Consider the following 16,800-nt stretch of genomic DNA (forward strand, 5'->3'; position numbering starts at 1 on the left):
TTTTTTTTGGAGGGGGAGGGGGTTTGGGTCACACCCAGAGATGCTCAGGGGTTACTCCTGGCTCTGTGCTCAAGAATTACTCCTGGTGGCGATTGGGGGACCATATGGGATGTTGGGAATCGAACCCGGGTCGGCCATGTGCAAGGCAAACGCCCTACCTGCTGTGCTATGGCTCCAGCCCCGGTCCATGGAGTTCTTCTCACTTCAGTCACCTCTTCAACCCAAATACACCCTTGTCACCCATGCTGCATGTTTGACATAACAGGCAACTTTTTTAATAACTCGATTTCAGACATTTTATTTTTCTTATTCTAACATTAGACTTTGGTTAAGTACAAAAGTGTCACAATTTCAAAAATTTCTGTATACCTTTGCGGCAGTTAAAAAAAACCATGAAAACAAAATAAAAATTTAAATTTAACAATATTCATTCTCTGTATCCATGACAGCCTTATTGAAGTGTGTGAAAATAGAGAAACCCATTTTGTTGTGATTATGTTAAAGTCTTTGATAATTCATCTCTTTCAGGAAATCTGTTGAAAACATTTATATTAAAAGTCTTTCCGGACTTTTTTTTATATTCGATGAAGTTTTGCTCTGGTCCAGTTCCCTGCCTCTTCAGGGTATTGATGCTGTTACTTCCTTTTTTTTTAAAAAAAAAAAAAATCTGTTGATGCTCTGACCAGAAGAAGATTCTGAAACCAGCTTTAGAACCAGGAAATGCTGTATTATATCAAGGCCTATTATCTTTTCCAATGTCTGAGAGAGAGAGAGAGAGAGAGAGGGAGAGAGAGAGAGAGAGAGAGAGCGAGCAGGAGAGGGAGAGAGGAGAGAGGGAGAGGAGATATGCTAAAAGACTGATGAGTTGTCATACAGACATTAAATTTCTCATCCCCAAAGGATTTAATTTTCATACCCACACTGCAGATGAATTACACTGGATAAACTTTTATCTTTAAAAAGTAATTCCTAAAATTTTCCTTCCAAAAGTGAATTCTTCCTGTCTCCAGATCCTGAGTAGATGTGAACAGGTGAAGTCTGAGTCTATCTTTGCTTTCTTTCCCAAGCACTGGTTGGACACAGAGAACTGAGATGTCCTGGGGCTTTTGCCTGGCAGCTTTGGTATGGCTGAGGTCACTCAACTCGCTTGTAGAAATCAGAGACATGAAAATGCTGTGGGAGCGGGAAGACCACTAGCACCGGGGCTGAATGCTCAGAAGCTGTCCTGCAGCTTCGACTTCTTTTTCCGCTGCTTGATAAGAAATAAGTTATCACCGTCCTCCTCCTCCATGCTGCTCTCCTTTCTCTTATGCTTGCGTCGCTTGCCCTCTTTGGGCATCCTGTCCTCCCTCGCCTTGTGGTGATGAGAATGGTGGAAGGACTTGTGAGGTTTCTGGTTTTTCAGAGGGTCGGGTCTGGAAGAGCAGAGTTTGGGGCCCCTTGGAAAGTCCTCGTCCTCGGTGTGCAGAAACCTGTCCGCCTTCCTGTGCTTCCTCTGCTCTCGGCTGCCCCTGTGCATCATTTCTTTCTGGGTTTCCTTCTTTTCCTGAGACCACCTGTGGCTCTTCCTCCTATCATGGTGGCACTGTTTATCTGTGGCTTCCATATGAGGTCTCTTGATCTGCCTTGGCAAATTCCCACATTTCTGGAGTTCTGGAAGAGGACACAGAAGTATTTGCCATATTGAGTAGCTATCCAGTTCATGCAGAGCATGCAGACCCGTGGGGTCTGTGAATAACTTAGTGGATGGCAGGGAAGCCAAACACTTAATGAGAAGTCATTCCAAAGAGCCCTTACTAATGTTACAATCAAATGGCTGCAGTTTTATATTTCTGATTGCGAAAAATGGAAAGCGTTCAGAAACACAGTGATTATTTATTCTGTTTAAGAGTTTAACTAGGGTAAGCAGTGGACCAGTGACAGCAGTTATCACCTTAGCTCTGTGAAGAAAGTCATGTCTAAGCAATTCAAGTTCCTGCAGTGATAAGACAGCCCTTGAAGATAAGTTGAAGCAAGATGTAGAAAATAGCCTTTTGACAGTCTCATATGACATTTCAATTACCCGCTGGAGATAAAGTCTGGCCATAGCTCTTATAGGTGGATGCCAAACTGGACAGGAGATTATGCTTCCTGAGCAGGAGTTGTTGCCTTGTGGGCCTGGGGCACACGTGTGCATGACATGTGTATCTGGATAACCACTGCCCCCACTCCCTAGATGTCAGATGTGGGGCTGTACTCAGTCAGGACGTGGCACTCCTGCTATAAGTGTCTGATGGGTATGTTCTGAGGAGCAGGTTAGAGAGTTCCAGGGAGAAATAAATACTAACATGTCAACAGGACCCACAATGATTAAGGAAGTGGCCAATAATAAATAGGATAAGGTGCAAAGTAATATACTTAGGGAAAAACACAATAATTTAAAATATGGGGTAAAAAATAGTTACTTAATAGATTTCAGCACAAACATTCCTATAGATCACAAGTGAGTCTCAAAGTAAATCTGTGTCCGAGAGATGTTGACACAACTACTTAAAAAACAGTTGTTTCAGGGCTGGAGCGATAGCACAGCGGGCTGGGCGTTTGCCTTGCACGCGGCCGACCCGGGTTCAATTCCCAGCATCCCATATGGTCCCCTGAGCACCTCCAGGAGTGATTCCTGAGTGCATAGCCAGGAGTAACCCCTGTGCATCGCTGGGTGTGACCCAAAAAAGAACAACAACAACAACAACAACAAAAAAACAAACAAAAAATAAAACAAAAAAACACAGTTTTTCTTAGAATACAAAATTTATAAACACTCATTTATGGAGAACCTGACAAATATAGAAAGTCTATGGAAAATAAAACAGAAAGCACCTAAAATTCTTTAATTCAGACATGACATTTTGCCACATTTGTTCTGAATATTTTCCTAATTTAGCCGCCTTATCATTATCTTTATGAACTATAATTTCCTCCTATATAATTGATATATTATGTAAAATATTCAGGAGCTGAGAAAGATTTCTCTACTATCCCTCCAGAATTAGTATTTTCATTTTGAAAATGACCTGGACTTAGTCTAGAAAAAAAAAAAAGCGGCCAATAAGTATATAGGTCAAACTGAAAAACACAGAAAAACTTCGTCCCAGAAGCCAGAAAAGGACTTGGTAAACCACTTTCAGGTATCCAAGAATCTGAGAAAGATTCCCTAGAGGAAGCTCTGGGAACCACCTAGTAGGAAAACCTTTCTACAGAAGATACTGAGACACATGCAAAGGGAAAAATAATTACTTTTCAAAGGTTTCTTTTTTATTTTTGGGCCACACACTCAGGGCTCACTCCTGGCTCTGTGCTCAGGGCTCACTCCTGGTGGGTTTTTAGGGGCTCAACTATGGGTTAGCCACAAGGAACGAGTTTTAATCCCCAAATTATCTCTCCAGCTCTTCAAAGAAGTCTTCAGAAACTGCATACGTATATTTTCTAGACATTTTCTAAAGTGATCATCATGTAAGAAAAACACTTGTGAGAAGATTACAGTACAGGATTTTTGAAGTGGGCACTTAAGTTTTAGATCTAAATAAGTTCCAGTTTTTGTGGTAAATATTTGAAATAAAAAAACAAGTTTCCCGAAGGCTGCCAGAAAAACGATCCAGCTTCAGGACTGCTCTCAGAGAGACACTGGCAGCTGGTTGGCCTGGGTAGGTCTTTGGAGTCTTAGCAGGGGATGAGGGTGGACTGAGTCCCCGCCCTGTCATAGGCCCAGCACTCCATCCACCCAATCTGGCTCCTGCCACTGCCAGAGAAATGGCCTGGCTTCATGGCTCATCTTGGAGACACCTGCTGTTGATGGTCCTAGCTCCAAAGCCCTGAAACATGCAGCTGTATATGCTGCCGCACAACACCTCAGAACTTTTCAGAGATGACAGTCTAGTAGAAGCAAAAAAGAAAAAAAAATCAGATGGGAAAACTGAGTGGAAGTCCACTAAGCTCAATGAGTGAAAATAGTAACACACAAGAACCAACTCGTACCTAAATCCTCAGCAACACCATTAGGAGAAATAGGTTGTAACATGCAATATAAAGTAAACTGAATTGAGCCTAAGGGAGTAGGCTTGGGGGCTGGGTAAGAAACTTAGGGACACTGGTGGAGGTAAGGGCACACCGGTGGTGGGACTGCTGAGTACCTGGATTGGAACACTGAATACCTGAAACAGCTATATTGTGAACAACTTTGTAAGTCACGGTGTTTTAAAGTTTTTTTGGGGAAAAGTTTTCTGTGTTAACCTTAACCAACACCCTTCAAAGCAAGCAAGGACAGTGAAAAAAAAAAAAAAAAAAAAAGAAGTGCAGGAAGTATGGCAAAGCGATTGACAAGAAATCTACTAAAATACCTTTCACTTTTCGTTTTATTCTCTGCTCTCTCTCCCGAATCTCATATTTGTCCTCATAGTAGTAGATGAATGGAGTAGCTGGGAAGACGTGGTTGAACATTCTTCTCTCTGTACATTCCTGCAAACGATATTTGAAAGGACATCATAAATTGTATGGTGCAGACAATCTTCTGGGAAGACTCTGAGTCACTGTACTCAGAGTGAGTACACATCACTGGCACCTCCATCAGCCCGACACCCAATCATCCTTACATGGTGCTCTTTCATGCTTAGACTTCCCCCTTTACTTCTTTACCTGTGAAACCCTTTTCTTCCACCCCCACCACCAGCTGCAATCTTCCCAGTGAAACTCCTCCCCAGATTGTGTTATGAATGATGGGGTGGGGGTGGGGGTGGGAGGGGATAGAAAACCACAGAACAAGCCTTATACCTGTTTGAGGGTTTATTTTACTTGGACTTTGGTTGTATGAACCTTTGCCTGTGTTTCTCTTCTAGAACCCTTCCATCAAGTACCTCTTTCTTCTCCTTTTATTCTACTTCCACCCTGAATGTGGCTGATGTCCTTTGACTTTTTCCCTCTATACAAATAGTTTGCAAGCTTATTTTAGCCCAATGCTCACTGCTTACAAGGGTAGTGATTTTTTTTTCTTTTTGGGTCACACCTGGCGTTGCACAGGGGTTACTCCTGGCTCTGCACTCAGGAATTACTCCTGGTAGTGCTCGGGGGGACCATATGGGATGCTGGGAATTGAACCCGGGTTGGCTGCGTGCAAGGCAAAGATGCCCTACCCGCTGTGCTATCGCTCCAGCCCATGGGTAGTGATTCTTACAGTGAGGAACAAATGGTAGCAGGTTATATCTAGGTTTCAAAATGCTCTTAGAGGGGCTAGAGAGACAGTACAGTGGGCAGGGTTCTTGCTCTACATGCAGGGGCAGGGTTCTTGCTCTACATGTAGCTAAGCTGGATTCAATCCTTGACATCATGTATGGTCCTCTGAGCCCTGTCTGAAGTATCCTTGAGTGCAGAGCCAGGAGTAAGTCTTGAGTACCACCAGGTGTGCACCCCTTCCACCAAAAACAAACAAACAAACAAAAAAAGCACCAGGGAAGTCTGGTCCTACCATTAAGCTTTATCCAGCTGTAACATTTAACATTAATTTCCTTCAGTTTCCCCCTAAGATCAAAGCATCACTGATGTAAGTGAAATTCCTGGTACAACATTTCTTCCTCGCTTCCATAGATTTTCTCTTCCTAGAGTTGTTAATACCTTATATTGGCTCAGGTCTGAAATTCATTTTTTTTTTTTTTTTTTTTGCTTTTTGGGTCACACCCAGCGATACTCAGGGGTTACTCCTGGCTCTGCACTTAGGAATTACTCCTGGCAGTGCTTGGGGGACCCTATGGGATGATGGGGATTGAACTTGGGTCAGCTGAGTGAACGGCAAACGCCCTCCCCACTGGACTGGAGTGGTAGTACAGTGGGTAGGGTGTTTGCCTTGCACACAGTCCACCCAGGTTCGATTCCTCCATCCCTTCTGGAGAACCCGGCAAGCTATCAAGATTATCTCACCCGCACAGCAGAGCCTGGCAAGCTACCCATGGCATATTTGATATGCCAAAAAACAGTAACCAAAAGTCTCACAATGGAGACATTATTGGTGTCCACTTGAGCAAATTGATAAATAGGGACAACAGTGCTACAGAGTTGTTAATGTTTTCAAGTTGGTGTTTATGAGTCTCATGATTTTATATTTACAACTAAGGAATATTCTAGTAAGTAGCACTGTAGCACTGTCGTCCATTGTTCATCAGTTTGCTCGAGTGGGCACCAACAATGTCTCCACTGTGAGACTTATTACTGTTTTTGGCATGTCGAATATACCACGGGTAGCTTTGCTAGGCTGCTGTGCAGGCAGGATACTCTCGGTAGCTTGCCTGGCTCTCCGAGAGGGATAAAGGAATCAAACCCAGGTCGGCTGCGTGCAAGGCAAACACCCTACTAACTGTGCTATCGCTCCAGTTCTTTCTAATAAGTAATAGTTTAAATTTAAAGCATCCAGACTTAATAAAAATTATATTCTGTAAATGTTTTGAAATGGCTGTAGTTTTATAATAGTTTCACAGAGCAAACTGAATAATGTTCTTTCAGATCATCTGCTTATGAATAAAGGTCTTGTAAAAATTCAATTATAAAGCTATCAATGTTTGATAGACTGCAGTTGGGAACCATTTGATGACTAAGTTTTGTGGCTTTTATGACTTCATTTGGCAATCACTTGTTCGTTCTCATCCACATTCACTGTCTGCAGGTCTTGAAGGTGGTGATCATTCATTGGCACACAGGTGACCACTAAATACTGTTCAGTAAGTCCATCATCACTGTGACTCTCTGACAAGTATGCCTGAGTCTGGTATGGGAAACAGTCTATTTCTCTGGGACAGACAGCTTCATGGAGCACAGCTGAAGGTCTAAGTGCCATCTTTGTTGGAAAATTTCTGGATTTGTCTAGTGCCTGAGGGACGCACTTTTTGAAGCCCTTCCCATGGATACGCTATTGAGTGCTGAATGCTGATGGTGCATTCTCTGGTTACTCTTATGCAGATGGCAGGATGGTCTTTTTTTTTTTTTTTGGTTTTTGGGTCGCACCCGGCAATGCACAGGGGTCACTCCTGGCTCATACATTCAGGAATTACTCCTGGCCGTGCTTGGGGGACCATATGGGATGCTGGGATTTGAACCCGGGTTGGCGGCGTGCAAGGCAAACACCCTACCCGCTGTGCTGTTGCTCCAGCCCCAAGATGGTCTTTTTTTTACCTTGCTTTTGGAAAAATAAGAGTGTCAGGTATTGCATGAGAGAAAAAAGTGGGACTGAGCAACTTCCAGGCAGGCTGGGTCAACTGCTTTCACAGTACTGGTTCAAGTAGGCTTAATTTTTTAAAGATTTTTTGTTTTGGGCCACACCTGGAGTTACTCAGGGGTTTCTCCTGGCTCTGTGCTCAGAGGTCACTCCTGGTGGGGCTTGGGGGACCATACGAGGTGTTGGGGATTGAACTCAGGTTGGCCTCAAGCAAGGAAAGGGTCCTACTGATATACTCTTTCCAGCCCTTGAAGCTTTATTCTCTAGTTATTTTGACTAATTTGTATTTTATAGAGAACTGTTAGTTTTACCTATTTTTCTTTTAGATTTAGCTTTGAACTTTGTAAAATTATGCAGTGGTCTCATAATTAAATATTATTCTGCATCTAAAGCTATTTACACTTTTTACTTATTATCTATGCCCTTTCATTTTGTATTGAATAGTCAGTTTTCTCAGAGATGTGCTCTTTTCTCTTGAAAAGATTTTCAAAGAACCAGCTTTCTGAACTTGGGGGACAGGTGTACAGGAGGGGATCTGGGGACACTGGTGGAGCCAGCATGCAACCTGGGGGTGGGGGTGGTGTTGGAATGGTGTGTGCAAGGACAAATCACTGACAGCACTGTCCATCATGGTACCTCAATAAAACAGGTCTTTGAGTTTTCAGAAGGATAGCCACGAAATATCTGGGTTTAAGGCTCTGCTTGGGCCTGAGATTCTGTACACCCTCCACCATGTGCACATGCTGAAATCAGGACCCCTGCAGTGGCACATCTTTGGCAGACACACAGAACAGGAGGGTGGAGACTGCACAATCCCTGCCATGCAAGAACACAGCAAGAGAGCACCAGCGATGGAGAAGTGTCCCCTCATCAAACACAGACTGTGCCAGGGCCATGGTTGTAAGCAACTTCCAAGATGAATTTCTGCTGCTGGAGAAACTGTACAGGCGGTAAGGCACTAGCCTATACATACGGTTGTGGTGGCAATGATCCCAGTTTAAATTCCCAGAATCACACATGGTCCCTTGAGCACAACCAAGGGTTACTCCAAAGCATAGACCAGAGAACAGCTCCCGCCCAAGCATTGTTGGACGTGAACCAAATCCGTCCTCCTCCCAATTTTTCTACTACTTATAACATACAAACTGTGATAGTTTATTTATGGTAGCCCAAGTAAGTTAACACAGATCAAAAGCATAAAATATTAGGAGTGAACACCAACTATAAAAAGATACTAGAGATCTTGATAAGCTCATTCAATACCTTTTCGTTTGTTTCTGGGTCAAACCCAACAATAGTCAGAGCTTACTCGGGGCTCTGCACTCAGGGACCATGTGTGGGAATCGAACCCAGGTTGGCTGTGTCTAAGGCAAACACCCCCCTGCTGTACAAATCTCTTCTGTCCTGCTCATTCAACACTTACTCTGAGACGACCTTTGCCCCTGGTACCTCAAACACTCTCTCACATGCTCCTGGAACTGTCTCTTGGCTATTGTGCTGCTTTTTGGGTGTCGGGGAGAAGGGCATAACCAGCTGTGCTTAGGGGTTATTTCCGGCACTCAGACTGGGAGTCGCTCCTAGTGGTGCTCAGGGAACCATTTGGTGCTGGGAAAGGAGCCTGACCTCCAGCCTCCAAAGCCTGCATTCGGTCCTTTGACCTATCTCTCTGGCCCCCTTGGAGATGTCTCTTGTACAGTGATTCCCACTTCCTACTACAGTTGCCCTATGCAGCTTATGTCTGAATCAGGGGAACTGGTGGGTCACATTCACCTTTTGGGGTCACACCCATTACTCCTGACTCTGCACTCAGGAATCACTCCTGGCAGTGCTAGGGAGACCATATGGGATGTCGGGGATCGAACCTGGGTCAGGTGTGTGCAAGGCAAACACCTTACCTACTGTACTACCACTCCAGCCCCTTAAGGAGCTATTTATCTAATATCATCTATACAGTTTCATATCTGAATCTGAAGGGAACGAAATCCTCATGTATCTTTAGCCACCTACATGCGCAGTCTCCCATTTGGATCCTATATGGTCTAGTCCAGAGGCCCCAACTTGACTGAGTCAACTGTCCCCTTTGTAGAAACAAAATTATTCAGCGCCCCAATGGAAATCACTGTCTCCAAGTGAAGAGATAGAAAGTGCTCCCCATTATGCTCAAGGCTACTACCATCCCTCCCCACAACAATCATTCCAGAACACCCAACTCTGCCAGAGGGAGGGTGGTGAATATCACCCCCTTTGGCCAACACTGCTCTACGTGGATGATGTCGTTATATAGAGTTGTACAGGGCCATCTTTCCCGAAGCTAAATGTAAATTATTTGATTATCCACATCGCTGGTCCCCTCCATTAGCACAAACATTGATAGTTGGCTATATAATTTATCTACTATTCTGGATTAGACACACCACTGATCTTCCTCATTAGTGTGGATAATCTAGAGTTCTTCGTCTATGGCAGCAACGAGACCGCCAAATTTGTTTTATTGTAAATTAAAAATGATCTAAATCTAGATTTCAGGGATAAATTCCAAGTGCTTTTAATACATTTCCTATCTACATTAACAGGAGTGACTCGTAACCAGTATGTGTTCAACTATAATTGTTTTCCTCTAATTGAACAAACACGAATGCTGAAATGATACCCCTTGGCTTTAAGGAGGTGAGTAAGCCCAAACTGTACATCTACATGACTGCATGGCAGCGGACTGCTTCTGTGGCTGTGTTCTCTAAACAGTGCTAACCATATTTGAATTCAGGCAACAAGAAGGAATGCACAGTTCTGAAAAGACCTAGAGTTGCTAATATTTTAAAAGTATTCTCTAGGGCACAGTTTCTTTTGCTTTGACACCACTGAGTTCACATACACAGCTTGGCCCTTCCAGCTGGGGTTCGGGGATATAGGCTGAACAAAGAATCAAGTCACTGTGGCGTTTGCAGGGCGCTGACGCAGCAACTCTATCCTCTCACTAGTCACTGTCAGAGGGAGGCTTGAAGATTTTACTCAACACTGTCCAAAGGTAGACTGGAGATCCAGGAGAATAATATAGAAAACCCCAAATCACAATTTGGATGTAACAGATCAAAGAACTCATGAATGGGCATGAGTGATGTATAGTGGGTTGGGTGCTTGCCTTGCACAGGCCTGACGATCCCTGACATGCCATATAGTCCCCTGAGTCTGTGAGGAGTGACCCCTGAGTGCACAGCCAGGAGTTAGCTCTAAGCACCACTAAGTGGGTATAATGAGAAACTCCCTCCCCCTTCTTGCCTCGATAGAATTCATGAGAGCATGAGAACGGTGGCCTTTCTTTTGACTATATTTGTCTAAATGATTTTTGGAGCTGTGTTTATTTTAGCCTATTCTGTTCATATATACTTAAAACACTCAGAGCAATGTGTTCTGACATCTCTGTTTCTCTGGTAGGAATGGGATAAGTAAATCAGTTGAAAATAAATTATCTGGAGCCAGAGTGATAGTACAGTGGGTAAGGGGCTTGCTTTGCACGTGGCTGACTTAGTTTGATCCCCAGCATCCCATATGGTCCCTTGAGCTCGCCAGGAGTAAATCCAGAGTGCAGAACCAGACTGCTGGGTCACTGTCACTGTCATCCTATTGCTCATCGATTTGTTTGAGTGGGCACCAGTAACATCTCTCTGGGTATGGATCAAAACCCAAAACCCAAAACCAAAACCCAAAACCCCCAACACCCACTGCTCCCCACCTCCGCAAACCCCCCAAAACAAAACCCAAAGACTAAAAAAAAAATATATTATCTTACTTCAGGATGTTTATTTTGCTTTTAGTTTATCACTTTTGTTGTAACCTAAGTACGTCAGAATTAAATTTGCATACAAACACACCATATACACACATACATGGATATATATGGAGAGTGTTTATATATTAGAATTACATTAGTTTTATTTTATTTTGAATTATATTATTTTTTTTTCTTTTTGGGTGACACCCGGCAATGCACAGTGGTTACTCCTGGCTCTGTACTCAGGAATTACCCTTGGTGGTGCTCACAGGGGACCATATGGGATGCTGGGAATCAAACCCGGGTTGGCCGCGTGCAAGGCAAACACCCTACCTGCTGTGCTATTGCTCCAGCCCCAAATTATATCAGTTTTAAAACCAACTTTCACCAACCACTCTCTGAGCAACAAAAACTTTTATGTCTAAATGTCCTTCAAACTTACGTGTCCAAAATGGCCTTCTTGTCCACAGTTGTAGCAATACATTAAAGTTGAGTGTCCAGAAGGAGTCTTCGGCTTTTTGGGTGGCCCAGGTTTGGTCTGCAAAATGAGTATTTTTAAGGATTTATAAAATGTTTAAAGTAAAATTTTCCCCCAAAGTGTTCTTTTTAAGTATGCAATTCCTTAAGACATATTCCCTTCTAAAGTCACCCATGTGACTTTAGAGAGTTTAGGGAGAACCCCTAAACTGAAGTGCATAGTAAGAAGACATGTCAACTGGCGCTTCTTCCTGGCTCCTCATCCCAGCACTGTGCCCAAGGCTGTGTCAGGTATCTCAGATAGAGAACACTAATGGGCTGGTGAAATGCGTATGTGTGAGAGAGACACAGATATGGAGAGAGTAATGTAATGAAGTGGTGAGGAGGACCCAGCATTGGAAGGATGAAGGTTGTCATGGAGACCATGCCTGAATGTATAAAATTTTACTCTGAGAAAATCAGGTGTAAGTCAAGTAAGAACTGTAGGCAGATGGTACAGCATGACCAATGGCATGAAACAAACAAACAAAAAAGAGCATCCAAGCTGACAAAATATCAGGTATAGAGCCAGGTGTGACAGGTGAATGTGAGAGTGACAGAGGTGAAGCTGGAGAACCTGGGGAAAAGAATGGGGGAGTATGGGGGCCAGAGAGATAACACAGCAGGTAGGGTGCTTGCTTTGATCCCAAGCACCACATATGGCTCCCTGAGTCCCACCAGGAGTGATCCTTGAGTGCAGAGTCAGGAGTAAGCCCCAAGCACTGCTGAGTGTGGATCAAAATAAACCCAAAATATAAATGAAATCATTTTGGCTTGTAGCTACATGGAGAATGTACTATGAGCAAGAGGTTAGAGAGAAAGAGACAAGTGAGGTGGCTTATGAGGTATACTAGATGAAGTACTAGGTGAAGTGACGGGAGCCCAAGCTACAAGAGAAACACAGGCAGAGGAAGGGTAACTGGGGAAATAACTGCATGAGGAAATGAAACTGGCATTGCTTCCTCACGGAAAGGACAATGGGGAAAAGGAAAGGATGTTTCCTGAGCTTGTAATTGTGAACTGGTGAGTAGAGGTGCCAACAACTGATTGGGAAATGTGGGAAACGGAGGAGGAATCAGTGCAGAGGAACAGATAACAGAGTCTATCACGGATGCTGTGCATCTAGATGGAGATGTCTACCAGGTCGTGTGAGAGTAAAGCTGAAGATAAGATCTGACAGAAATCTGCACAATACTGAAGGCTGAAATCATCACTAGACAGGTAGGAGAGCCTGTGGCAGAAACAGAGGAGGGAAGGGTAAAAGATGGAGAACCACAGAATAGTGCAGTTTCAAGAGAAATGAGCTCATAATGTCAAATATAGCAAGAAACCTAGTGAGACAAAAACCCAAGACACTTCTGTTAGAATTGGCAATTGCTCATGGGTAACTTGGTTTTCAAAATCTGAAATCATTGCTTCCAGCACTGCTGGGGGATCTTGTGGAGTTGGGATTTGAACCCAGGCTTCCTGAATGCAAATCATCTGCCCTGTCTATTGGAGCTATTTATCTAGCACAAATGGCAAAACTGTATGAGATGAGCTAACTAGAGATTTCAGAATTTACATGGCAAATGCATCAAAAACATTTTCTGTATAGAAAATTTCTGAGAAGGTTTTAGGGTCATCTGAAAGACGAGTCACTATGCCTTGCTACTATGGCATCTTAGAGGGGGTTCTTTAAAAAAAAAGAAAGAAAATGAGATGATTCTGAATCAAATACATGTTTCTTTCAAAGCATGACATGAAACTTAAGATATCTGAAAGGCACAGTGAGAAGTCTGCCACAACATTTTTGTTCTTCATACAATCAATTCCTCTCTTCAGGGCAAGAACACAGAGGTAAGCAATTTCTTCAGCTCTGCTGGAGACACTTGCCAGAGGTTCTCAAACTTATTTAGCTTGCTGCTCCCTCTACAGAAAAAAACAAAAACCAACCCCTCTCATGTACTCAGGGTCCCCTCCCCAAAGTCAACCCAGATAATTGCCCCCCAAGAGTACCCAAAGCTATTACTACTTTCCTGGTTAGTTCCAGCATCTTTCTACAGGGAGTGGGGCAATATTACCCACACTGAACAAGACTGACCTAATATATCCTACCAGTACATGGATGTGTATATACTGTATGAACATATATATACCATATATACACATACATATGCATCTGAATACACAGAAAAAGTTTTGGTTTCAAATAACTGTAACAATCAGAGGCAAAACTAAATAATCTCAAGAATCAGAGGTGCGTCAGAAAGATAGTGTACTATAAGTAGGGCACTTGCCTGTATGTGGCTGCTAATCCGGGTTCAACCCCAAGCACCGCATATGGTCCCCTGAGCACAGCCAGGAGTAAGCCCTGAGTACCAGTGGGTATAGCCCCAAAAACAAACCAAAAAAGTCAAAGGCTCTGGCAAAATTCAATTATCCATTACAGCCTGGCATTATGCTCTAATCTTAACTCCACTGTTTATTGGCCATGTGATCTCAGTCAAGTTAAGCAGTCTTTGCCTCTTCAACACTGCTGCAAAATGGCGACAATGACAATAACAATGCTCTCTCATACCTCTGCTGTGAGGTACACACAACATTGATATTTCATAACCTATCAGTAAAATAGAAAAAAAACGTTAAAAATCAGCTTCCTTTCAAGACTTTCTCTGCTTATCCTCCCAGATGACACACTCCCTGGGTTTTCTCTCACCTCACCGTTTCTGCTATTTTCACTTTTGGTTCCTATCTATCTCTCCACCCTCTTTCCAGGCTGCACACATAAGGAACCTCGAGGTGCTGCTTCGGGTGGAACTAGGGCTCGGGTATGAAAAGCGTATGCAACCAGATACCAACTCTCTGCCTTATACTGGAGTGGCCCAGGCCTCAAACCAGTCCCGTGCATTTCTTCTCTTTCCCCACGTACTCCTTCGGAGCTCTGTAAGTTTTACCCTGGCCATTCTCAAACACTCATACTCAGACACTGATATCCCTATGTATCTCAGATTTATTGTTAAAATATTATTCTTTTCCTCCTAATACATACTTTGAACTATCTGTTTCATTTCATTCTCAGCAACTCTATCCTTGTTGCTATACGCCCCATATCAACAACCTTGACTTATGTCTCATATACATTTTATACCTAATTTATCAGTAAAGCTGATCGGCTCTATTTTCAAAATATATCTACTCCTTTTTATTACACAGCTATTCCCTGGGTCTAACCATTCACCTCTCATTTGGATTATGACAAGAGACTTGTAACTGAACTCTGCTTCTGTTCTGCCCTGCAAGGGCCTACTCTCAACACAGATTGATGCTTTTAGCATGTAAATCAGGCTGTTTAAATCACCAGCGCAAAACCCTCCAAGAACTTCTAGTTTTATTCTAAGTAGAAGCCAAAATCTGTACAAAGGTCTACAATTTGCCTTTTACAACCTATTTGACCTCCTGCCACTTTCTCTCAAGCAAGCCTGTCATACACTTTTCATAGTTCTCCAAATACTCCAGGCAAATGCCTACATCAGACTAGGCATATGCTATTTCATCTGCCTGTATTACTCTTTCCCCCAGATAAACCTGAGGTATTCCTTCATCAGCTCTAAATAATGTCTCAAATGTCATATTACAAGGTATTCCTGACAACCCTATTTAAAATGGCTTGTTCCCTAAAACTGATGTGCCCTTATTTTACTCTTTGTGGCTTTAAAAAAGAAAAGCCTCCATAGTACTTATCATCCCTTAAAGAATACATTTTGCTCATTTGTTTTGTCTATCATCCCCAGGTCAAGAAAACAGAGGTACTGGGAAGTCTCTGGGATCTTTGGCCTGTTTTGAGTTCACTGCTATGCTCAAGATTCCAGAGCCTGGTCAGGCATATACCACGAATAATTTTTTTTTTGGGGGGGGTCACACCCGGCGATGCACATGGGTCACTCCTGTCTCATGCACTCAGGAATTACTCCTGGCGGTGCTTGGGGACCATATGGAATGCTGGGAATTGAACCCGGGTTGGCCGAGTGCAAGGCAAATGCCCTACCTGCTGTGCTATCGCTCCAGCCCCAGGAGTAAATATTAATAAACAAGTAATGAAGCAATGTAAAGCCCATAATAATGCTTTTAGTTATTATCAATAAGCTGGATACTTTAAGATACTTTAAGAGTATAAAGTATACTTTATACTTGAGACAATGTCAAGGTATTCTTTATATCACTTAGATACAATCTATATAAGTATGCTTCCATATGTAACATGTGTTACATATTTTATCATGTATATTTCATATGTATTATGAGGATTCAAATATATTAATATAGCTTCCTAAATGTCTTGTCTACTTTATACTGAAAATGTGGAACATACTCTAGCAGACTCAGGAATGATTTATTAATACAGAGAAACGAGCTCAGTCTTATATTACTAGGGATAAAGAGATCCTTCTTAATCAAGATTTTAAAAGTGTGCTCCAACTTGACAGTTATTTTATTTTAAAAATAATCTCATTCAAAAAGCCTTAAATTTGGCCCCACTGTTCGGTTTTGCCCTTGGATGAAGTGCAAACATTTGGATGCTCATTCATCTGAATAATGTCACTGGTTAAAAACTTCCATTATTACTAATAAAAATAGCAAGAGTATTTATATTGTGCTATGAAATTCTAAACTGTTTCACAATAATTAATTAGTAAATGACATGACAAACGCTATTTACATACTCTCATTTTAATAAACTATCATGTACTAGGACTTAATAGGAATGAAATCAGCCTAGATCTTAACTAATTAGAGAACATTTCTGTGTTAGACTACAGTACTGAAAACTCAATAATGATTTCCAGTGGACAAGTTTTCATACTATGATCTAACAAAAATCTTACAGCTATTTAAAGTATTGGGAATATAAATTTGTGACTCAATATTACTGCTTTGGAGCATGTCTTCATTTTTAATTAACAGTAAAGGTCCAATTTAAAGTAGAATGTGTCAACTTATTAGCTCTAAGTTCAGGGTTCTGCCATACATGTCTATACCGAGGACAAAAAAGTTAGTGCAAGGAAATGAATTTAGTGCTTTAAGAACTTTGGTTTTAAGTTAAATAATTTAACTTTGACTTAATAGATACCAAATGGATACCAAATTTAGGAAAGCAACTCTTTTTTTGGTTACAGGCATTTAAATAATCTATATTTGTAGAGTGATATCTTGGAGATTACTTTACTATCAATATATAGAAGTAATAACCTGGTAGATAGCATTACCTATGAAAGGTCCATCCCATCTGCTATTCTTGCTGAAA

The 16,800-nt window shown here is 42.2% G+C and overlaps 1 protein-coding gene across 2 annotated transcripts in view; it reads right to left on the minus strand.

The window, feature by feature from the left end:
- Positions 1-282: 282 nt before the first annotated feature.
- The window catches only part of ZCCHC7 (zinc finger CCHC-type containing 7), a 217,459-nt gene continuing 200,941 nt past the window's right edge, over positions 283-16,800 (minus strand). For both annotated transcript variants that reach the window (XM_004600415.2, XM_055123878.1), the window contains exons 7-9: positions 11,443-11,538; positions 4,374-4,491; positions 283-1,653 (exon numbers count right to left, since the gene is read on the minus strand). In XM_004600415.2, the coding sequence (XP_004600472.2) occupies positions 1,214-1,653; positions 4,374-4,491; positions 11,443-11,538 (654 nt within the window). In that variant the 3' untranslated portion in view covers positions 283-1,213. The remainder of the gene's footprint in view (positions 1,654-4,373; positions 4,492-11,442; positions 11,539-16,800) is intronic.

This window comes from Sorex araneus, chromosome 1 (assembly GCF_027595985.1).
Source record: "Sorex araneus isolate mSorAra2 chromosome 1, mSorAra2.pri, whole genome shotgun sequence".
In the NCBI taxonomy this organism is placed as follows: Eukaryota; Metazoa; Chordata; class Mammalia; order Eulipotyphla; family Soricidae; genus Sorex; species Sorex araneus.